At 36.2% G+C, this 16,444-nt stretch overlaps 1 protein-coding gene across 3 annotated transcripts; it reads right to left on the reverse strand.

The window, feature by feature from the left end:
• Positions 1 to 1,601: 1,601 nt before the first annotated feature.
• On the reverse strand, positions 1,602 to 16,146 carry LOC116770978 (uncharacterized). Of its 3 annotated transcripts, none has more exons than XM_061521034.1 (6): positions 16,041 to 16,146; positions 5,940 to 6,487; positions 5,187 to 5,471; positions 4,374 to 4,490; positions 2,237 to 2,350; positions 1,602 to 1,764 (listed from the first exon to the last, which is right to left on the reverse strand). In XM_061521034.1, exons 1-6 carry the CDS (start codon positions 16,041 to 16,043, stop codon positions 1,638 to 1,640), a joined length of 1,194 nt encoding a protein of 397 aa, XP_061377018.1. In that variant the 5' UTR covers positions 16,044 to 16,146; the 3' UTR covers positions 1,602 to 1,637. The 3 variants fall into 3 exon arrangements, with proteins under 3 accessions (XP_061377018.1, XP_061377017.1, XP_061377016.1); XM_061521033.1 differs by having other exon boundaries at positions 1,602 to 1,779; XM_061521032.1 differs by having other exon boundaries at positions 1,602 to 1,790.
• Between the last annotated feature and the right edge of the window lie 298 nt (positions 16,147 to 16,444).

Genomic DNA, 16,444 nt, shown 5'->3' on the forward strand with positions numbered 1-16,444 from the left:
TAAACTCACTATTTATATAATAATATCGAAGAAAACACGCGCGGAATCTGAATTACTATTGGAATTACAAACTATATGAATTATTTATAAGGTTTTAGAAATAAATGTCACAGAAAATATTAATTCATTATAGACGACTGTTCTCAAATAGCTTGTACTTATTTGGCGCGAGTCCAGTTCTCGTTACTTCACTATGCGGATGAAAAAAGAAGGGTTTTATAAAATGGATCTAAGTCAATCATGATGATATGTAAGTACTAAGTTGGTTCAAAGGAAAAAACTGTGTCACAAAGACATAATGCAACGCACATAGTTGAAAATAAAACACATTTTAAAGTGATTATAACTCTACAAATTCAGAGTCCAATAATATTGCTTTCAATTTCTTTAAAAGAAATTTCTTTAAAAGAAATTTCTTTAAAAGATCTAGTATCTCATTTAAAACCAACAGATCGTAACCGTCCGGAGGCTGTGTTCTTATCAATGAGAGCGGACAATCGCCGGATCATTGAAAGTAGATCGGTACTTAATTCAAATTCTTCCGCAATTATGACTGTTGGCTTTCTCTCACACAACTATTATTGCGGAGATGTCAAGTTGTCGAATGACTCTTAAAGTCGGACGGGACCGTAATGATGATACGAATGGATCTAATAACAGTCTGCTATATTCAGAAGGGGGTTCGCAGCATGCGTTCTCTCTGACGTACAACAGGCGTATTAAATTTAATAACAAATGTTTTGTTTTAATTTCTATTGAAATGGTTATTTTTTTTTGTATCTTGTTTTTCAGTGAAATTGAAATTTGAAGGCAGTTTGAAAGCAGAATGAGCACAACTGTAATACACGAGTATACTTCGAAGAGTTCTCTTTAGGTGGCTAACACTCTCAGGTGGCTAGGGTCTTGTGACTTATATATATTTTTATATAATAGTCAACTCGTTGAGTAAAATGAAAGAAGTAAGAAATAATCTTTCAAAAACTAGTAATAAAACAGGATTTTTTTCGAAAACTATTCATATAATAGAAAGGATAGCAAGGTTTTTAAGGAAACGTCCCTTCGAAATTGTAATTTCATATCGATGCTCAAACGATGTTGATGGATATCGGAAGAATCATTGAAATACATTGAAACGAAGTACATAAAATTCTGTAGCCGTCCTTCTAATAGAACGTATACGAAGCAGGTTAAAAAAATATATTAAAAAATAAATAAAACACTAATTTTAAATTAAAAATTATCAGTCACTTTACAAACGTATTTGTTTTCATGATTATTCCAAAGGCTTACTTAATTTAACTACGACATGCTTATTACAAATGTCTTATTTCTTTAAACAATATCTTTATTGATTGTATATTTAATTCATTCTCATTTATGGAAACCTTAAATTCACTTTAACAAAAAAATTATTATCTTTACAAGATTTTCAACTTACAAAATATCTTTTTGGAGTTATTTAAAGTGTTCTTAAATTTGGAATAAAACCCAAAATCATTCATTGTAAGTATGCGAGAGATAACAGGAGAAAAAAAGAGTTTGCTAAGAAATAGATTAAAGTAGAGGTATATCATTCAATATAGATGTAGAGGCAGAGAACGTTTGTGAAATTAATATATTAATTGATTGTGCTATCTTCATGTTATAATGTAACCTCGGCGGTCGTGGTCGCCAGGCTGGTAGCCGGGTCTGTGGTGGTCCAGTAACCAGCGCAGCAGCCGGTCCATGGAGCGAGGATCCTCACAGCGGATCTTGTAGCATGGTCTGCGGTCCACATAGCTAGGGTGAAGCTATTATTTTATTTAAAAGATTCATATAGTCGCAGACAGAAAGGAAAGAACAGTTTTTGAGGGGAAAAAATACTTCCTCTAAACGTCACATTTCCAACGTTTTACAAAGACGTTTGGAAAATAACGGATTTTGTAGATTAAGTTGCACTTTTATTATCTTTACATTGTGGGTTTGCAAAAATATGTAAAGTACGTACTACGCGTTCCCTCCTCGATGAATTCATCATAAACTTATCCACGAGCTCATTGGTCGATTTATCCCAATATAAGATTGCCTCATTTAATTCCTTATTATTCTCATTTATATTTGAAGAAAAGCTCGTTTGAACTATGAAGTCAGATCACAGAGGTTAAAAAAAACTCATATAAAGGTGATAAAAATAGTTGGTTGAGTAGCGGAAAGTTGTATTAAATAAATATATAGCTACGGCAAATTAATGTCTGACCTCATGTACTCCTGATCAGAATGGATTTCACACAGGAGCCGTCTCTTACAGCCATCGCTGATGTGGGGGAGAGATGACACGTCCTCCGAGTGACGAGAGATGCGGCCGCGGAAGCTGGAATATTATCAAATACGTACTTATAAGAGATAGAAAAAAGTTCAATCATTATTTAGCCTAAACATAAAATGATTGTCTTGAAAAGTTTCCTAAACCACCTCGTAGTTGAGAATCCATTTTGAACATTTTGTTCGTCGTCTAGCTATTTTTATTAAGAGACCATGTACCTAGTCACGGACGTCTCTTCTGACTAACTTTTTAAATTTCCAATAATTTCAAAGTGTTTTTATAAAAGTTACAGAAGTTTGTAAGGACCATACTAACGGACAAGGGTTCAAAATGAAAGTACTATACTTTTCCATGAGAATTATAAGAAAAAATACGTTAAGTCGACAACAAATAAAATATCTTAATACTTCTATTATGGTTTGTTAGTTTTTAAATAAGTTATTTTAGTCGTATGTTTCGTCAGTTGTCTAAATCTATTCAATGTCGTGTACATTATACACTTAAAGACAGTAAGTACTTGCAATGAGAAAAGCTTGTGTTTTTCTTAAGAAATGTTTTATTTCAATATCATTTCTCGTTCATTATCAATAATATTTATATGCATGTAATATTGTTCGCATTAACTCGCGAGTCAATTGTTCCGTGGCCTCAAACCAGGTACAAGGTAAACTTTTTATTTGCTGTTCTTCATAAACACACTCCGTTGCTTTCGCGGTTGTATAACACGCGGATGTCTGTCCTTCCGCCGCATTTCTACGTAACCGTAAGTAGGTTTATATCACTTGTAACGTACCGAGTTTTAAATTGTCTTATGTTATAACTCGATTTGTTACGTTTTCACTCTTCATTGCCCGTTTCCCGACCTGGTCCACTGAAGCTGCCTTCGCCGGATGTAAATAAATATATATCATGCTAGTACACTCACGATGAGCATATTTGATAAGCCTATGAAGCTGTAGAAACATCGAGTCGTCAATGTGAGGGCGAATTAGTTTTAATCAGAACACTTAGCAAAAAACTGATTTAGATATTAATGAAAGATAGAGTGTATTTGTTATTTTTTTATAAACTATTAATTGTGTCCGAAAAATAAACAAAAAATCTAAATATGATTGTATGTCCACTGAAGACATTTTTTTTTATATATAGCGTTAAATACTTACAGTATTGCTAATTACAGTTCAATTCAAACGAAAAATTTCCTCGTATTTTACTATTAATAAAATAAAATTAATACGTTTTTTTCTATATCCTGACCACTTGTTAGTTCCTTATTTCCAAACACGCGTTTCAACTCGCTCCGATATAAAGTGTATTCCGAGCGGCGGATGTGCGCGCGCGTCTTACGTAACTCGCTGAAAGTGATCGCTTATCATTAATGAGCGCTCGCGGACTCCGGATTAATATTCTATTAGCGAGGTGTCCGTCTGTGCGTTGGACGGCTTTTAGATGTCGGATCATGACTTTGGAAGTCACATCAGCATGACACTTCGATATAGAAACGACATGTTTAAGAAATATTGCGAGAAATTAAGGAAAATAATAAAAAAATTAAGATACTAATTTAACAGCAATATATTTAGTAGAAAGTTTTTATTTGTTGGATGTTTTTGATAGTTTCTGACTATTAGAGTTCGAGATGACGGTTTAATTAAATTAATTTGCTTGCGTGTGGCTGAATAAGATTACAATGAGTGGACAGAAACTGAGGAGGGAAAATATTTTCGGTTATTTAATAATGATGTTACATAAGGACCGAGAGCTCGCGGATCGATCTTTTTATTAAAATATAACTCTCTCTTAATTGCTGACGGATTTATGTTTCAATGTTTTAATCGTTAGCATTTTGTCATCTCGCTTTACTTCTCCAAGCAGATAGTTTTTTCTTCCAGTGACAAGCTGGATTATTCAAAAGAGATGCGATAGCTTCATTATTGTCTTGGCCGGCACACTCACTCCTGGATTTTATTTTTGTTAAAGTATAGCTGCTGTCGAGTCTCTCGAGCGTTTGTTAGTAAATGGTTACATTAATTATAATAAAGTCGTCATAAATGCTGCGTATTTCTCTCACCGTGGACTGCTGGCCGTAGTTTCCAGTTTGATGACTTGGGGGGTGAGAGCCGACACTATGAGTCCAACTGGCAGAAGAGACGTCACCAAGTGCAGCAGACCTTTCCAGGGATTCACCCTGGAAGAAGTATTTTATTTATTAACTGAGAAAGGTGTTGATACTTTAAGGAACAGTACTCTGCAAAATCGTAAGAAAGAGGATGTTACATACTTTTTTTAATACTAAACTCCAAGACGCTTTGTCAATACTCTAAACTCACAGGATCCACTATGGAGGTATACTAAGTATAAACTGTTTTTAATACATACAAAACGCGACAAATGGTTCCCAGCCATTCCGATCTTGATAAGATGAAAGCTAACATCGAGAGTGCAACATAATGAATTCAAAGATAATATTATTGAAATGCCAGGCAGTAGCGGCGGCGAGCACTCCGAGGCCACGCAGTGTGTGATCGATCAAATCTCATGACATTTAACAATGTTCAGTGTGACAATTACATTGGTTGTATCAATGGCAATCAACGTGATGAATGGTCCTCATTACTTCAGATACAGTGATAAACGACAACACAATGATAAAAACCGATTTTAAAATCTCTTAAAAATTTGAGAGAAAATAAACATGTGTTAAGAAATAAAATGACAATAACGCTAGAATATGAAAACGTCTAACCTGCAGTGAGATTTTTTCAAAAGCCACCTGTGATTAATTCTGTCCAGTGAATGAAAGGAAACCTAGCTGCTGGCACGTCATGTCAGGCTTGTTTACAAAAACACGGAAATTATTATCATAAATATTTTGTTCCTTTACCGATTCTTAACGGAGGTGTCTTTATGTTCTTTAAACTGGAGCCCGTAGTCTTGGTTGCCGCTGTCAGAGCTGGGTGTCCGTTGGAAAGCATCCGGGAGTTTATACAACCCTCCGGCTGGTACTCTCACCGGCGCCTGCACGGTCGGTTTGGGCTCCAGACCAGTGTCAAACTTCATATCTTCGGTTCTCGGCAGCACGTCTTCATATGGATACGGGTTGTCTACTGGTCTTCGGTACGAGTCCAGCGGAGCTTTGTAATTAAGTCTATAGAAATCTTTTTCAAAACTAAAAGAGAAAATAGTTATAGGTTTTTTGATGTCGTTATATTTTAGGTTGTTATTATTGTAAATATAAAACTTCATTTATCAAATAAAGTATATTTTGTGTTATATTCAATTTTTTTTGTCGTAATACTTCTTTATTTCTAGAGCTCTTTACTTGTCTCTAGTTATGTGGCAAATAGTTTTTCTTTGAGTAATCATTTTGAGTGATTTTTCAAGTTTCTATTCAGTCTAAGTTTTCTCAGTCCTCCTTAAAATTAGTATGAAATATTGATATTGAAATACTTAAATTACTGTTGTTAAGAAAATAACACTGTGTAAGTAGAGTGCCAGGTTTTTTTTTAAGATAAAATGAAAAAAATCGTCATCATCTGAAACTTATTATATCATACTCAATAGGTATATACATTTTAGTGAAATAAAACTTTCGTGTCAGATATAATATTTATCTATAATAACATAAAAATGGTACCTTGTAAAATGTGGAGGCGAGTAAGGTTTAAACGAGTCTTTAATCGGCTGAGGAGGTGAGAAGAGACTGTCTCCATCATAAAAACTTCCGAGGTGGGGACTGGGCTTGAAGTCTTTCAGCACCTCCTTAGTTTGGTAGCTTTCTTCATCTTTAGAAGATGGAGCGTAGGTCGCGTTGATTTTCCACGATGTTCTTTCTTTATTTGTTGCTTGTTTGTTTTCTTCTTTATTCGAGATAACTTCATCGTTTCCGTCATCTTTGCTGTCATTTAATTTCTTAACAGTCTTATCATTGTTTGTATTACTTGGTTCCATGAATTCCTTGTTATGAAAACAATTATCTGAGCTTGAAGTAGCTCTAGTTTCGGGACCTTCCTCTCGTGTCTCGCTATTATTATAAACGTGTGGTTCTCCATACTTTAGATCATTAGGAAGGGCTTGGATTGGATACAACGTGGTTGTATTTTGTTCTTCATGCTTGACGTCTACATCTCCGCTGATGTCACCCCCAGATGACACACTTATAAGGCAAATTATGGTTATGGCTCTCTGAAAATATACTCAATAGAAAATGATGTGAAGAGCGACGTATTTATAAAATACCATTGAAGAATTCATTGTAGTCTAGTTCACTATATACATTTTATATTTTCTGAGTTATGAAACAACTAACAAACGCTGTTTGGTAAAGTTCAGCAGCTTTGATTAAATGTTTTGAACTTATGAGATTTAGAAACGAAGTAAAATTAAGTTTAGTCAGGAGGGAAGAATGTTGAACTTTTGATTTCGAAACCTTTTCAATAGTGGGCTTAATGTTTGAGGCGATTGTTTTATAGGTCGCAGTATCTTAAGTTCATCCGTCTGTTCACTAAAATTCAAAGTAAAAATTACAAAAGGCCATTTTGTTTCACTCCATTTTCGTGATATTTAAGGCGTATTTGTATTAAGCACTATTATTTCGTTTTCGTTGGATGATATCGTAAGTTCTGTTCCCACCGAAGGAGTCTAGAAAGTGGTGAAAATGTGAAGGGCAAGGGTCATATCGCCGTCTCGATATCAACTTACAAAGACCTGAACCCAGCTCTAAATACAATAATCATTTTACTAATAACCAAGACACCAGAGATAATCAATTATTATTTTTACTTGAATTGTTTATCAAAAGTGAAATAAATAATTTATATTTTTAAGGGTATAGAACGGGTTTGAATGCGTGCTTATTTGCAATTTTTATTTTTCATTCAGCGTCAACATAAGTCACTGGTGTGAATATTTTTTCCGCTGTTATATTGTGTATTGTTAATGTATGCTATAGCCAGATCGTTTATGTTTCCGTAATGCTTTTTAACTGTAAGCATTTATTCCTTAGTCATGTAAAACTATCTTATCTTTTGTATTGATATATTCGAGGTGACTGTTCTCGAATGTGATTTCTTTGTTCACTCTTTTAGCTGTTAAATTTGACATTCATTTTGTATTTGTGAAAAGTTCTGTATGAAAGACAGACCTTATATGAAATACATATAGTATGATGTTTTTTAGACATAGTGCCTTCAATCCACTTCTGCCGCCTTACTCTAGGCCTTAGGATCGATTATTATTGTCACTCACTTGTTCTGGACTCATTTAATGGCAGAAAAGTTTGTACGTCTCAGTCCCTCCTTTCGCCGCATGTATAGGATATGAAATTCTCACCTTCCTGAGGTTTTCTGTGAGAGATACAACATGGGATCTTTTAATAGTGGGGCGTATAGGTTTCTTCTACAAAATCAAGGCAAGCAAATCATCTGCTATTCATGTTATGTAGCAGATCTCAGTGTTCGACGCTAGCCATTTAGCCTATTTTGTTTCCCTCGCAACTTGTTTGTGTATGTCATTTTTTCTTGGTGTTATTCTCCTAGATCATATTTTCTTATCATTCTCTTGATAAAACAAACACAGTCGACATGAATAAAGATTAAGTAACATTTAATTTTTAGTTAACTTTGACTTGGAAGTTTAGTTTTTCGACTGCTTTAAGGAGAAACTGATGTTAATATTAGATATTAATTATTAGTATATTTATATTTTCTTTAAGAACGGCTGTTAACGTGCAGACAGGCAGACCTCATAGGGTACCCTTATTACGCTTGCTTTATAGAGGTTTATGGAACAGTAAAGTTAGTCATAATTTAGTATAATCACCATATACTAGTATACGTGGCACGCATAAGATAAAGACATTTTATTTAGGCACTAACTGTAAATATTACCAGAAGCTTTTATAATATTAACTAACCCACATGCGATGATCTTATTTCAAAGAAAATTATCATTTATGTAACTAGTATGAACGCGAGTATAATTTCGAATCAACTTTTATAAATATTTAAATAATAAATAGCCAAAATATTCATATACATACTGTAGGAATATGAGAGGGTAGAAGAGAATCAATGTAGGAATATGAGAGGGTAGGAGAGACTCAAACGACATATAAGCCGTTGTCAGAGGACATCAGGGCTCTTTTTTCGTTCGTAACGCGCGTTGGTGTGATAGTTTAGTCGTTAGTAGATTTTCGAAGTGTGTTTAAATCTTTCGATTGTATTATATTCGGATTTCATTTAACGATTAGTTTAAATCAAGATAGTTGAAAGTTATTCATTTAGAATTGTTTTTATTTTTGTGTAAATTTAATAAATTTGCAGTGGAATTGTATCGAATGTTATTTTTTAAAAAGTCAATTCTTACCTTGTTTCTAAGATCAGAAGTGCGATACGTACCTTGAGAACCCCGTTTGGTAAGGCCTTGTTATTTCAATTTACCCACACATTATTTTTTTTTGTGTTTTATTAAATATTTCTTTATAACTTTTTTTAGACACTGAGTTATTTTAAATATCGTGTTACGTTATTATCGAGAATATTAATTTGTGTTAATTACTTTGATTAAGCGGTGAGTAAGCTTTTATTGCGTTAGTTTGTTGATACGTTAATTTCTAGCGATCATACTTATTTAATTATTTTATTTTGTTACTAAAATGTCTGAACGTGAACGCAATTGTAGCCGCAGGGGTCTTGATAGTAATCCTCGTCGTGATCGTAGCTAGAGTCAGGGTAATAGTTCCCGTGAGTAATCCTTTGATGAGAATAACATGTTGAGACTTGATATGGAGGCAATGATGTCTCGTCTTAAAACGTTAGAGGCGAAAACAAGGGTTTCGTCCATGCCGCACCGCGCGTCGGTGAATTCACACGACTATGAGAAATTGCGTTACAAAGGTTTGACGCCCGGTAGCGTTTGTAATAGGCAGTCATCACGACAGTTGCAGACACCAACGCGCGTCCGCGATATATCTCGCGTTTCCGATCGTCGTGTACCCTATAGAATGCGTGAATTATCGTCGATAGGGCATCTGGTTTCTTCGACGCATGTGACTTGACGTGAAGCTATCATTCAGAATGTTATCATCATCAGGATCCGAGACCTCGCTCGATCACGACAAGTAGGCGACGCGGGTATACCATTGGAATTAGTACAGGCGAGTGTTACCGATTGCATTGCTAGTGCCATCAGATCAATTAGTACGGCTGAAAAATCTCGGTATTACTATATTTCGAACTTTGACCCAAATCTACACAATTTTGACGATTAGTGCATACAAATTGATTGCGCGAAAGATTTAAACAATTGGAATGATTTAGAATGCCTTTCACGAATAGGAAATTGTTTGTTAGGGGATGCGAAATCTTGGCTCAATAAATGGGTGTCTAGCTACCGTAGTTGGACCAATTCTAAGAAAGAATTCAAACCTTTATGTCCTGAAGTACCAGATTTTGCTGGAATATTGTTTGAAGTTATGTCTAAGAATTCCGATCACTATCCAACGTACGCGTAATATGTACGCCGGTCGATACTTTGCTTACGTATAGTGCAAGGACTCGATGAGGAGCTTATTTCGGTTATAATTATTCGCAGTGTCATTGATCCAAATATTAGGGCTACGGCGACAAATGCTAAACTATTTCCGAATGATTTAGTCGAATTCTTTTCAATCTATGTTAAACCAAATACAATTAGTGTTTCGAGACAACTATACTCGCGTTCGGAATTGTGAAACGTTACGACAGATAGACGATCTCTGGAGTATTCACGTAAACGTAATCTGAGTGATATCAGGTGCTTTTTCTGTGGGCAGTTGGGGCAAAAAGAAGCTTTGTGTAGTAAGAGACCCAAAATCGAACGGTTATCAGGGAGTTTATCAAATAGTGAGGGCGTTAAGTTATCTAGGCTCGAATCATGCACATATTTTATGAATTAATGGTGATGATTGTTCAGTCTGATGTTTCGATGACAATTGATACACCTCTGGTAGGTAACTATTTAGAGAGGGTTACTAAGAGGATAATTAATGAATTCTCTCGGTACTTGATTACGGGAACTGCTACATCAACCGTAAACATAGGTAGCATGTCAATTAAACTTAAATCCAGCATTCCTGTGTATAATCGGTCATATCAACTCTCACACGCTGAAACGATCCGTGGTCGTGACATAATAACAGATTTGCTTGAAAAGCAAATAATAAAGGAATGCTCGTTTTTAGCTACCACTATTGAATACCTGGGTCGTACGATTAGTAAAGGTCAGGATAGGCCAAGTCGTCAGAAAGTGCGGGCCTTAATTGATTCAGCCGAACAAAAAAAATCTTAAGCAAGTAAGGCAATTTCTGGGGTTAGCTAGCTATTTTAGGCGGTATATAGTTGGGTTTGCCCAAAGGGCTGCTTGCATAGCGGCACTTACTAAAAATTAACTTTCATTGAGGTGCTGAAAAACAGGCCGCTCGTGACTACATCATAGATTGTCTTACAAGTGAGCCAGTACTCGCCATTTATGATCCTACGCTGCCAATAGAAATACTACACAGATGCGAGCTTGATTGGTTACGGAGTCGTCATGATGAGAGTGCATAAGGGAAATCGTAAACGAGTACTGCCTTATTGTAGTAGACTCACTCAGGGGGCTGAGAGGAAGTAGCACTCGTACGAACTGAAGACGCTGGCAGTGATTAAGGTATTAGAGTATTTCAGGCATTATCTTGTGGTTGCACACTTCATCGTGGCTACTGACTGTAAAACGTTAAAACTTACCCAACGTAAGAAAGACTTGTTGCCAAGGGTGGCTCGGTGGTGGGTATACCTCCAAGAATTCGATTCTAACCTGGAATATAGAAAAGGTTGTTTTTTGTCCCATGCAGATTATCTTAGCCGCAATCCGGTTAACTTATGTACCATTAAAAGACCGCTAAATTGGGCGCAAGTTGCTCAGGCTTCTGACGAGAAAACTCACTCTCTAAGACAAAAACTGGTGAATGGGCAGTTAAACCTCAGTCGTTATGACATCCTTTAAGTCAAGCTCTCACCTATTGGTGAAAATCCTAATTTTTGTTGTTATATTCCAAAAGGCCATAGACTGTCTTATGTGTATTTTCACGACGAACATGATCATCAAGGGGTTGATAAAACTGTAGACTTGATAACAAAACACTTTTAGTTCCCAGGGTTGAGAACATTTGCAAAGAAAAAAAAATACATTTCCCATTGTTTGGTTTGCCTTTCTCATAAAAAGGTAGCTCGTGCTCTTTCACGGCTCATTCATTCATGGGAGAAAACCAGACGTAGCATTTGAGGCAGTCCATATGGACACCTTGGGCCCCCTACCAGAAACTGACGGTCACCGTCATGTACTTATTATTATAGACGCGTTTTCAAAATTTTGTTTATTGTATCCCATGTTCCGACAAGACACTGACGAACTAAAGCAACACTTCACTACCATGGTGTCTCTCTTTGGAATTCCAAAATTAATTGTCACTGATCGGGGACGCATGTTTCAATGTTTCAAAGCACTGATTTTATTAATTGGGTCAAGGACTTGGCCAGCTGTTTTGTTGAGGTTACAGCTAATCCTAAACATAACAAAACGCAAGACAACTCAATATTCTGCTTTAAACCTGCTTATAGGTGCTGAAGCTGCCACACCGCTCATACGTAGTTTGATACGAGACGTTACTGTTGAAGGCTCAAGTGGTAATCGAGAAGTCCTTCGTCAAATGAGTCGTCAGAGGGCATCTAAACTCCTTCGTGCCAACTAAACTCGTCAAGATGCCTATGCTAACTAAAGACGTAAACAGCTCACTCTTTTGAACTAAATTCCTTAATTTTTGTTACCAAGGTGGCTCAGTCAACAAGGAAGCTGGACTCATGTATGCGGGGACCATACCGGATTATGAAGACACTATCACACTGCCGATATGAGCTGCAGATGTTAGCTGGCTCATACGGCAAATCGACTCGAGCAGCTGCGGAATATATGGTCCCGTGGAAGTGAGAATGGACTCCCGATGTGTGTTCTGCTTTCTTTGATGGTGAGGTATTTGCCTTATTCTGCCTGAAATTTTGACTAAAACTCCTTTTGAGATTTTATTGAAACTTAATCCCATTGTGTTATTTATTTTAATTTTGTTTTGACACAAATCTCTAAATGTATTGGGGTTAAAGCGAGGAGACATGAGTTTCTTGTTACGATGTGAGCGTTTGTCTTGGAGTGTATCGGACACGCTGTATTAGAGGTTAGATCTCTGGGTCTGGGATAGCTGTCTTGGAGTGCATCGGACAGGCTATGCCAGAAGTGGCGCTGTGCCTGGGACAACCGTTTGCCTTGGAGTGCATCGGGCCCGGTTGTCCTAGAAGTGGTGTTGTGTCTGGGATAACCGATTGCCTTGGAGTGCATCGGGCCGGTTATCCCGGAGGGGGGGACGCTTAGGTTGGGATAACCATTTGCCTTGGAGTGCATCGGGCCGGTTATCCTAAGAGGTACGTTGAGCCTGGGATAGCCGTTTACCTTGGAGTGCATCGGGTTCGGTTATCCCAGGAGGGACCATAGGCCTGGGATAATTGTTTATCTTGGAGTGCATCGGATACGTTATCCTGAGGTTCTGGTCTCTTGGTTAGGAATTAATTTAGTATGTTCGGAAGCTTGACTTTGATAGTGAGTTGTCTATCGAGCTGTGGTTGTAAAAGATCATGAGTTTATTTATGGGATGTTGGTCGGCCAACATTGCCTGTATCAGATGGTATGTTTTGGAATATGTTTTTATAATAACCTTCACACACACACCAAGTCATGCCTCAAGCAATTCCTTGTGGGTCTCTGACGAGGTGTGAGGGGGCGATCTTCCGACAAGTCCCGCCCCAAGTGGTTGGTTATTGGGATGTTTTACAACCACTTTGTGTGGGCTATGTTTGTTTAGCTCACTTTACATTGACGTTAACCATGATGTTACTGTTGAGTTAAATCAAAAATCGAAAAGATTTCTGCCGTTATATTTCTCAATTTCAGACGTAGACAATGAGGGAGAAGAGTTGTGTCATGACGCCAACTTGCCTCCGGAGGTTGACCTGCCTGTGGAGGGGACTGAGCCGCAATCAAGCCCGTCTGGAATGTCAAGACATTCAAAACTGAATACTTCTAGTGCGAATGAAAAGAATTTCCTGCCCTTGGTGCTAATACTACGTTTTGGACGTCAAGAAAGTTAAACACAAAGGAGCCCGGGGACGTGCTTATGTCAGGAAAGGCCGTGTAGGAATATGAGAGGGTAGAAGAGAATCAATGTAGGAATATGAGAGGGTAGGAGAGACTCAAACGACATATAAGCCGTTGTCAGAGGACATCAGGGCTCTTTTTTCGTTCGTAACGCGCGTTGGTGTGATAGTTTAGTCGTTAGTAGATTTTCGAAGTGTGTTTAAATCTTTCGATTGTATTATATTCGGATTTCATTTAACGATTAGTTTAAATCAAGATAGTTGAAAGTTATTCATTTAGAATTGTTTTTATTTTTGTGTAAATTTAATAAATTTGCAGTGGAATTGTATCGAATGTTATTTTTTAAAAAGTCAATTCTTACCTTGTTTCTAAGAATACATATACATTTTTTCACCGAGTATATATATATTATACTATATACAAGATATTGATGAATTAATAATCCCAATCGTTCGGTTCCTGTTTCGCGGTCAGTGACTTACTGTTTTGAGTGAAAGTGATCGTTGCGCAACATCTCGCGACACGTTCATACATAACTTGTGTTTATAATATGTATTATTTGGGTCAATGATCACGATTTATATAATAATTAACATTTTATTATAATTGTATCATTATCGGAGATACTTTTGAAAGTCGGAGATTCAAAAATTCGGTTTAAACAATCGGTTTGTAACGGTTCATAGACAGGAATTTTTAAGTTACGTAGATAGCCATCTGTAGAAAGCGGAGAGCTGTTTAATAGTTAGTGATATCAGTTTCGGTGGAACTGATTCATAAGTTTAACGTTTTAGAGTAGAAACTAAACTTCAGTTAAATTTAACTATTACAAATCCAATGTTATATTTATATTGTCGGTGTCTTAAGCTCTCTCAAGGTTCACGTCGTTGGCGTTAAATTTAAGATGCACATCACGAGTACCGATAAAGTTAATTGTAATTTTTATAGCGTGTTATTGCAAAACAACTCCCAACCAAGGATCCGCGGCTCGGCTGAGTTTAAAAGTACATATTATGTATGTTAAACTGTCGGATGCTACGTGGAAACGTGTTACGAACGGTCAGAAGTGAAATGACTTGTGGAATTTGAGACGATTCCGGTTCCCGTGCCCTCAGTCCTCCGGCAGACAAGGCGGCGTCGCAAGTCAAATTTATTATGAAATTTGTTACTTCTGTCATCGAGTTGTTTAGGAACATTTAGAAGCATGACAACAGTTTCAATACCGACCAAAATTCACTAAAAAAGGTTTAATTATCCAAATAGAGATTAGGCTACATGTGTTTGAAAAGAAAACAATTGATTACGGTCAAATTAAGAGGATTATTTGACGACTAGAATCTTTATGTGATATTTACTTAAGTGAAATGTTAAACAATGTGTATGTTTAGAAATTAATATTAAAAAAGGTGTTAAAATAAGCTGTGTAACTAACTCTTGTCACAGAGTAAACAACAATCATTAATTAAGATGAAAAAAGTCATGTACTCGTATTTTATAAACAAATATGTCTACATATAACCCATAGCTGTATATAGATTAATGTGTTTTTAAGAAAAAAACTATAAAAAAAGATTCTTTTGACCTTTTCTAATATATCACTGTATTATTATAGAATGATTAACATAATAGAAGTTGACAGGATGATTAAAATCACATTACTTTTAGTTATAATAAGAAAGAAGAGATTTAAATAAAGTTATGGTAAGTTTGATGAGAATGAACTGTGTGTTGTAACCGCGAGTACAGCCTGCAGGTGTGAGGCGGAGAAAGTGTTGCTGAGTACAAGAGACACCATTGTTACGTAAGATTAGTTATCGATACGAGACGAGGCGGCTCTGACTGACGGCATTCCATCTACGTTAACATGGAGACCCTTCACAGATATTGATCATAGCGAACACACGGGCCGTCCATGGAGTGGGATGAGAGTCTCGTCCCACTCGTGATCTTACTGACAAATACTTTAAAACAAAAAATATATCAGTTTATTGTGTTATTATTGTTCAAATTTCCATTTATTTGTATTATATTTTGACCACAACTTCCTCCATAACTTCATAGAGAAAAATAATTGAAACAGAACAGACAGCAATAAACTGTATCACCTTTTAACTGACACGAAGAAGCTTCTCGTGAGTATTACGAAACGTACACAGACATTAAATTAGATTTAAACCATTAAGTATCAATAAAATTGAATACATTTCGCTTAGAAATAATAAAAATAAACGTAAAACGAAGGTCTGACATCAAATAAAGTGCAAACAGTCTGTTAAGAAGTTACACGTTGTAACATCACGACGTCATAGAGACGGTTAGCTCCGACCTTAAATGTTACTTGATCTTATTTCGTATTAAAACGATTTTATTTAGATTTTACTGTTATTGTATAGACTCGATGAGTGTTCATAATCCAGAATAACGCTATAACGTTCCTAGCTGTTGTTGGATGTTGTTTATGAGTTAATGAATCTGTTGTTAATATAAACGTTGTATAAAACTGTTGTTTGTTACTCACCATCGTCGTCTAGTACACTAGTGTCAACTGAGCGGTGTCGTCACGGAGTAGGTTTTATAATATCTCTGTCATTTGTATTGTCTTCTGGTGAAAACTTTAGAGACGTGAACCAGACATATACTACTAATATACAAACATTAATCAGCTAACGTTATATGGAACGGCTAGGATCCTGATGAAGGACCCTTTATTAGAGAATACCTTTACCTGCCCGTGTGTATGAGACAGTGATTACAAATTTTGAATAATCCTTACGTAGTTACAGCTTAAACAAACCATTCAGATGTTATATGTCTTACATTCATGTTAAATGCATGCAACGCATGTTAAATACGTGGGTGTGTCTTATGGAAAAAGATATTTAGATTTTTCCAAGAAATAAATAACTTACGTGATGATTTAAG

This window comes from Danaus plexippus, chromosome 7 (assembly GCF_018135715.1).
Source record: "Danaus plexippus chromosome 7, MEX_DaPlex, whole genome shotgun sequence".
NCBI classification, from domain to species: Eukaryota; Metazoa; Arthropoda; class Insecta; order Lepidoptera; family Nymphalidae; genus Danaus; species Danaus plexippus.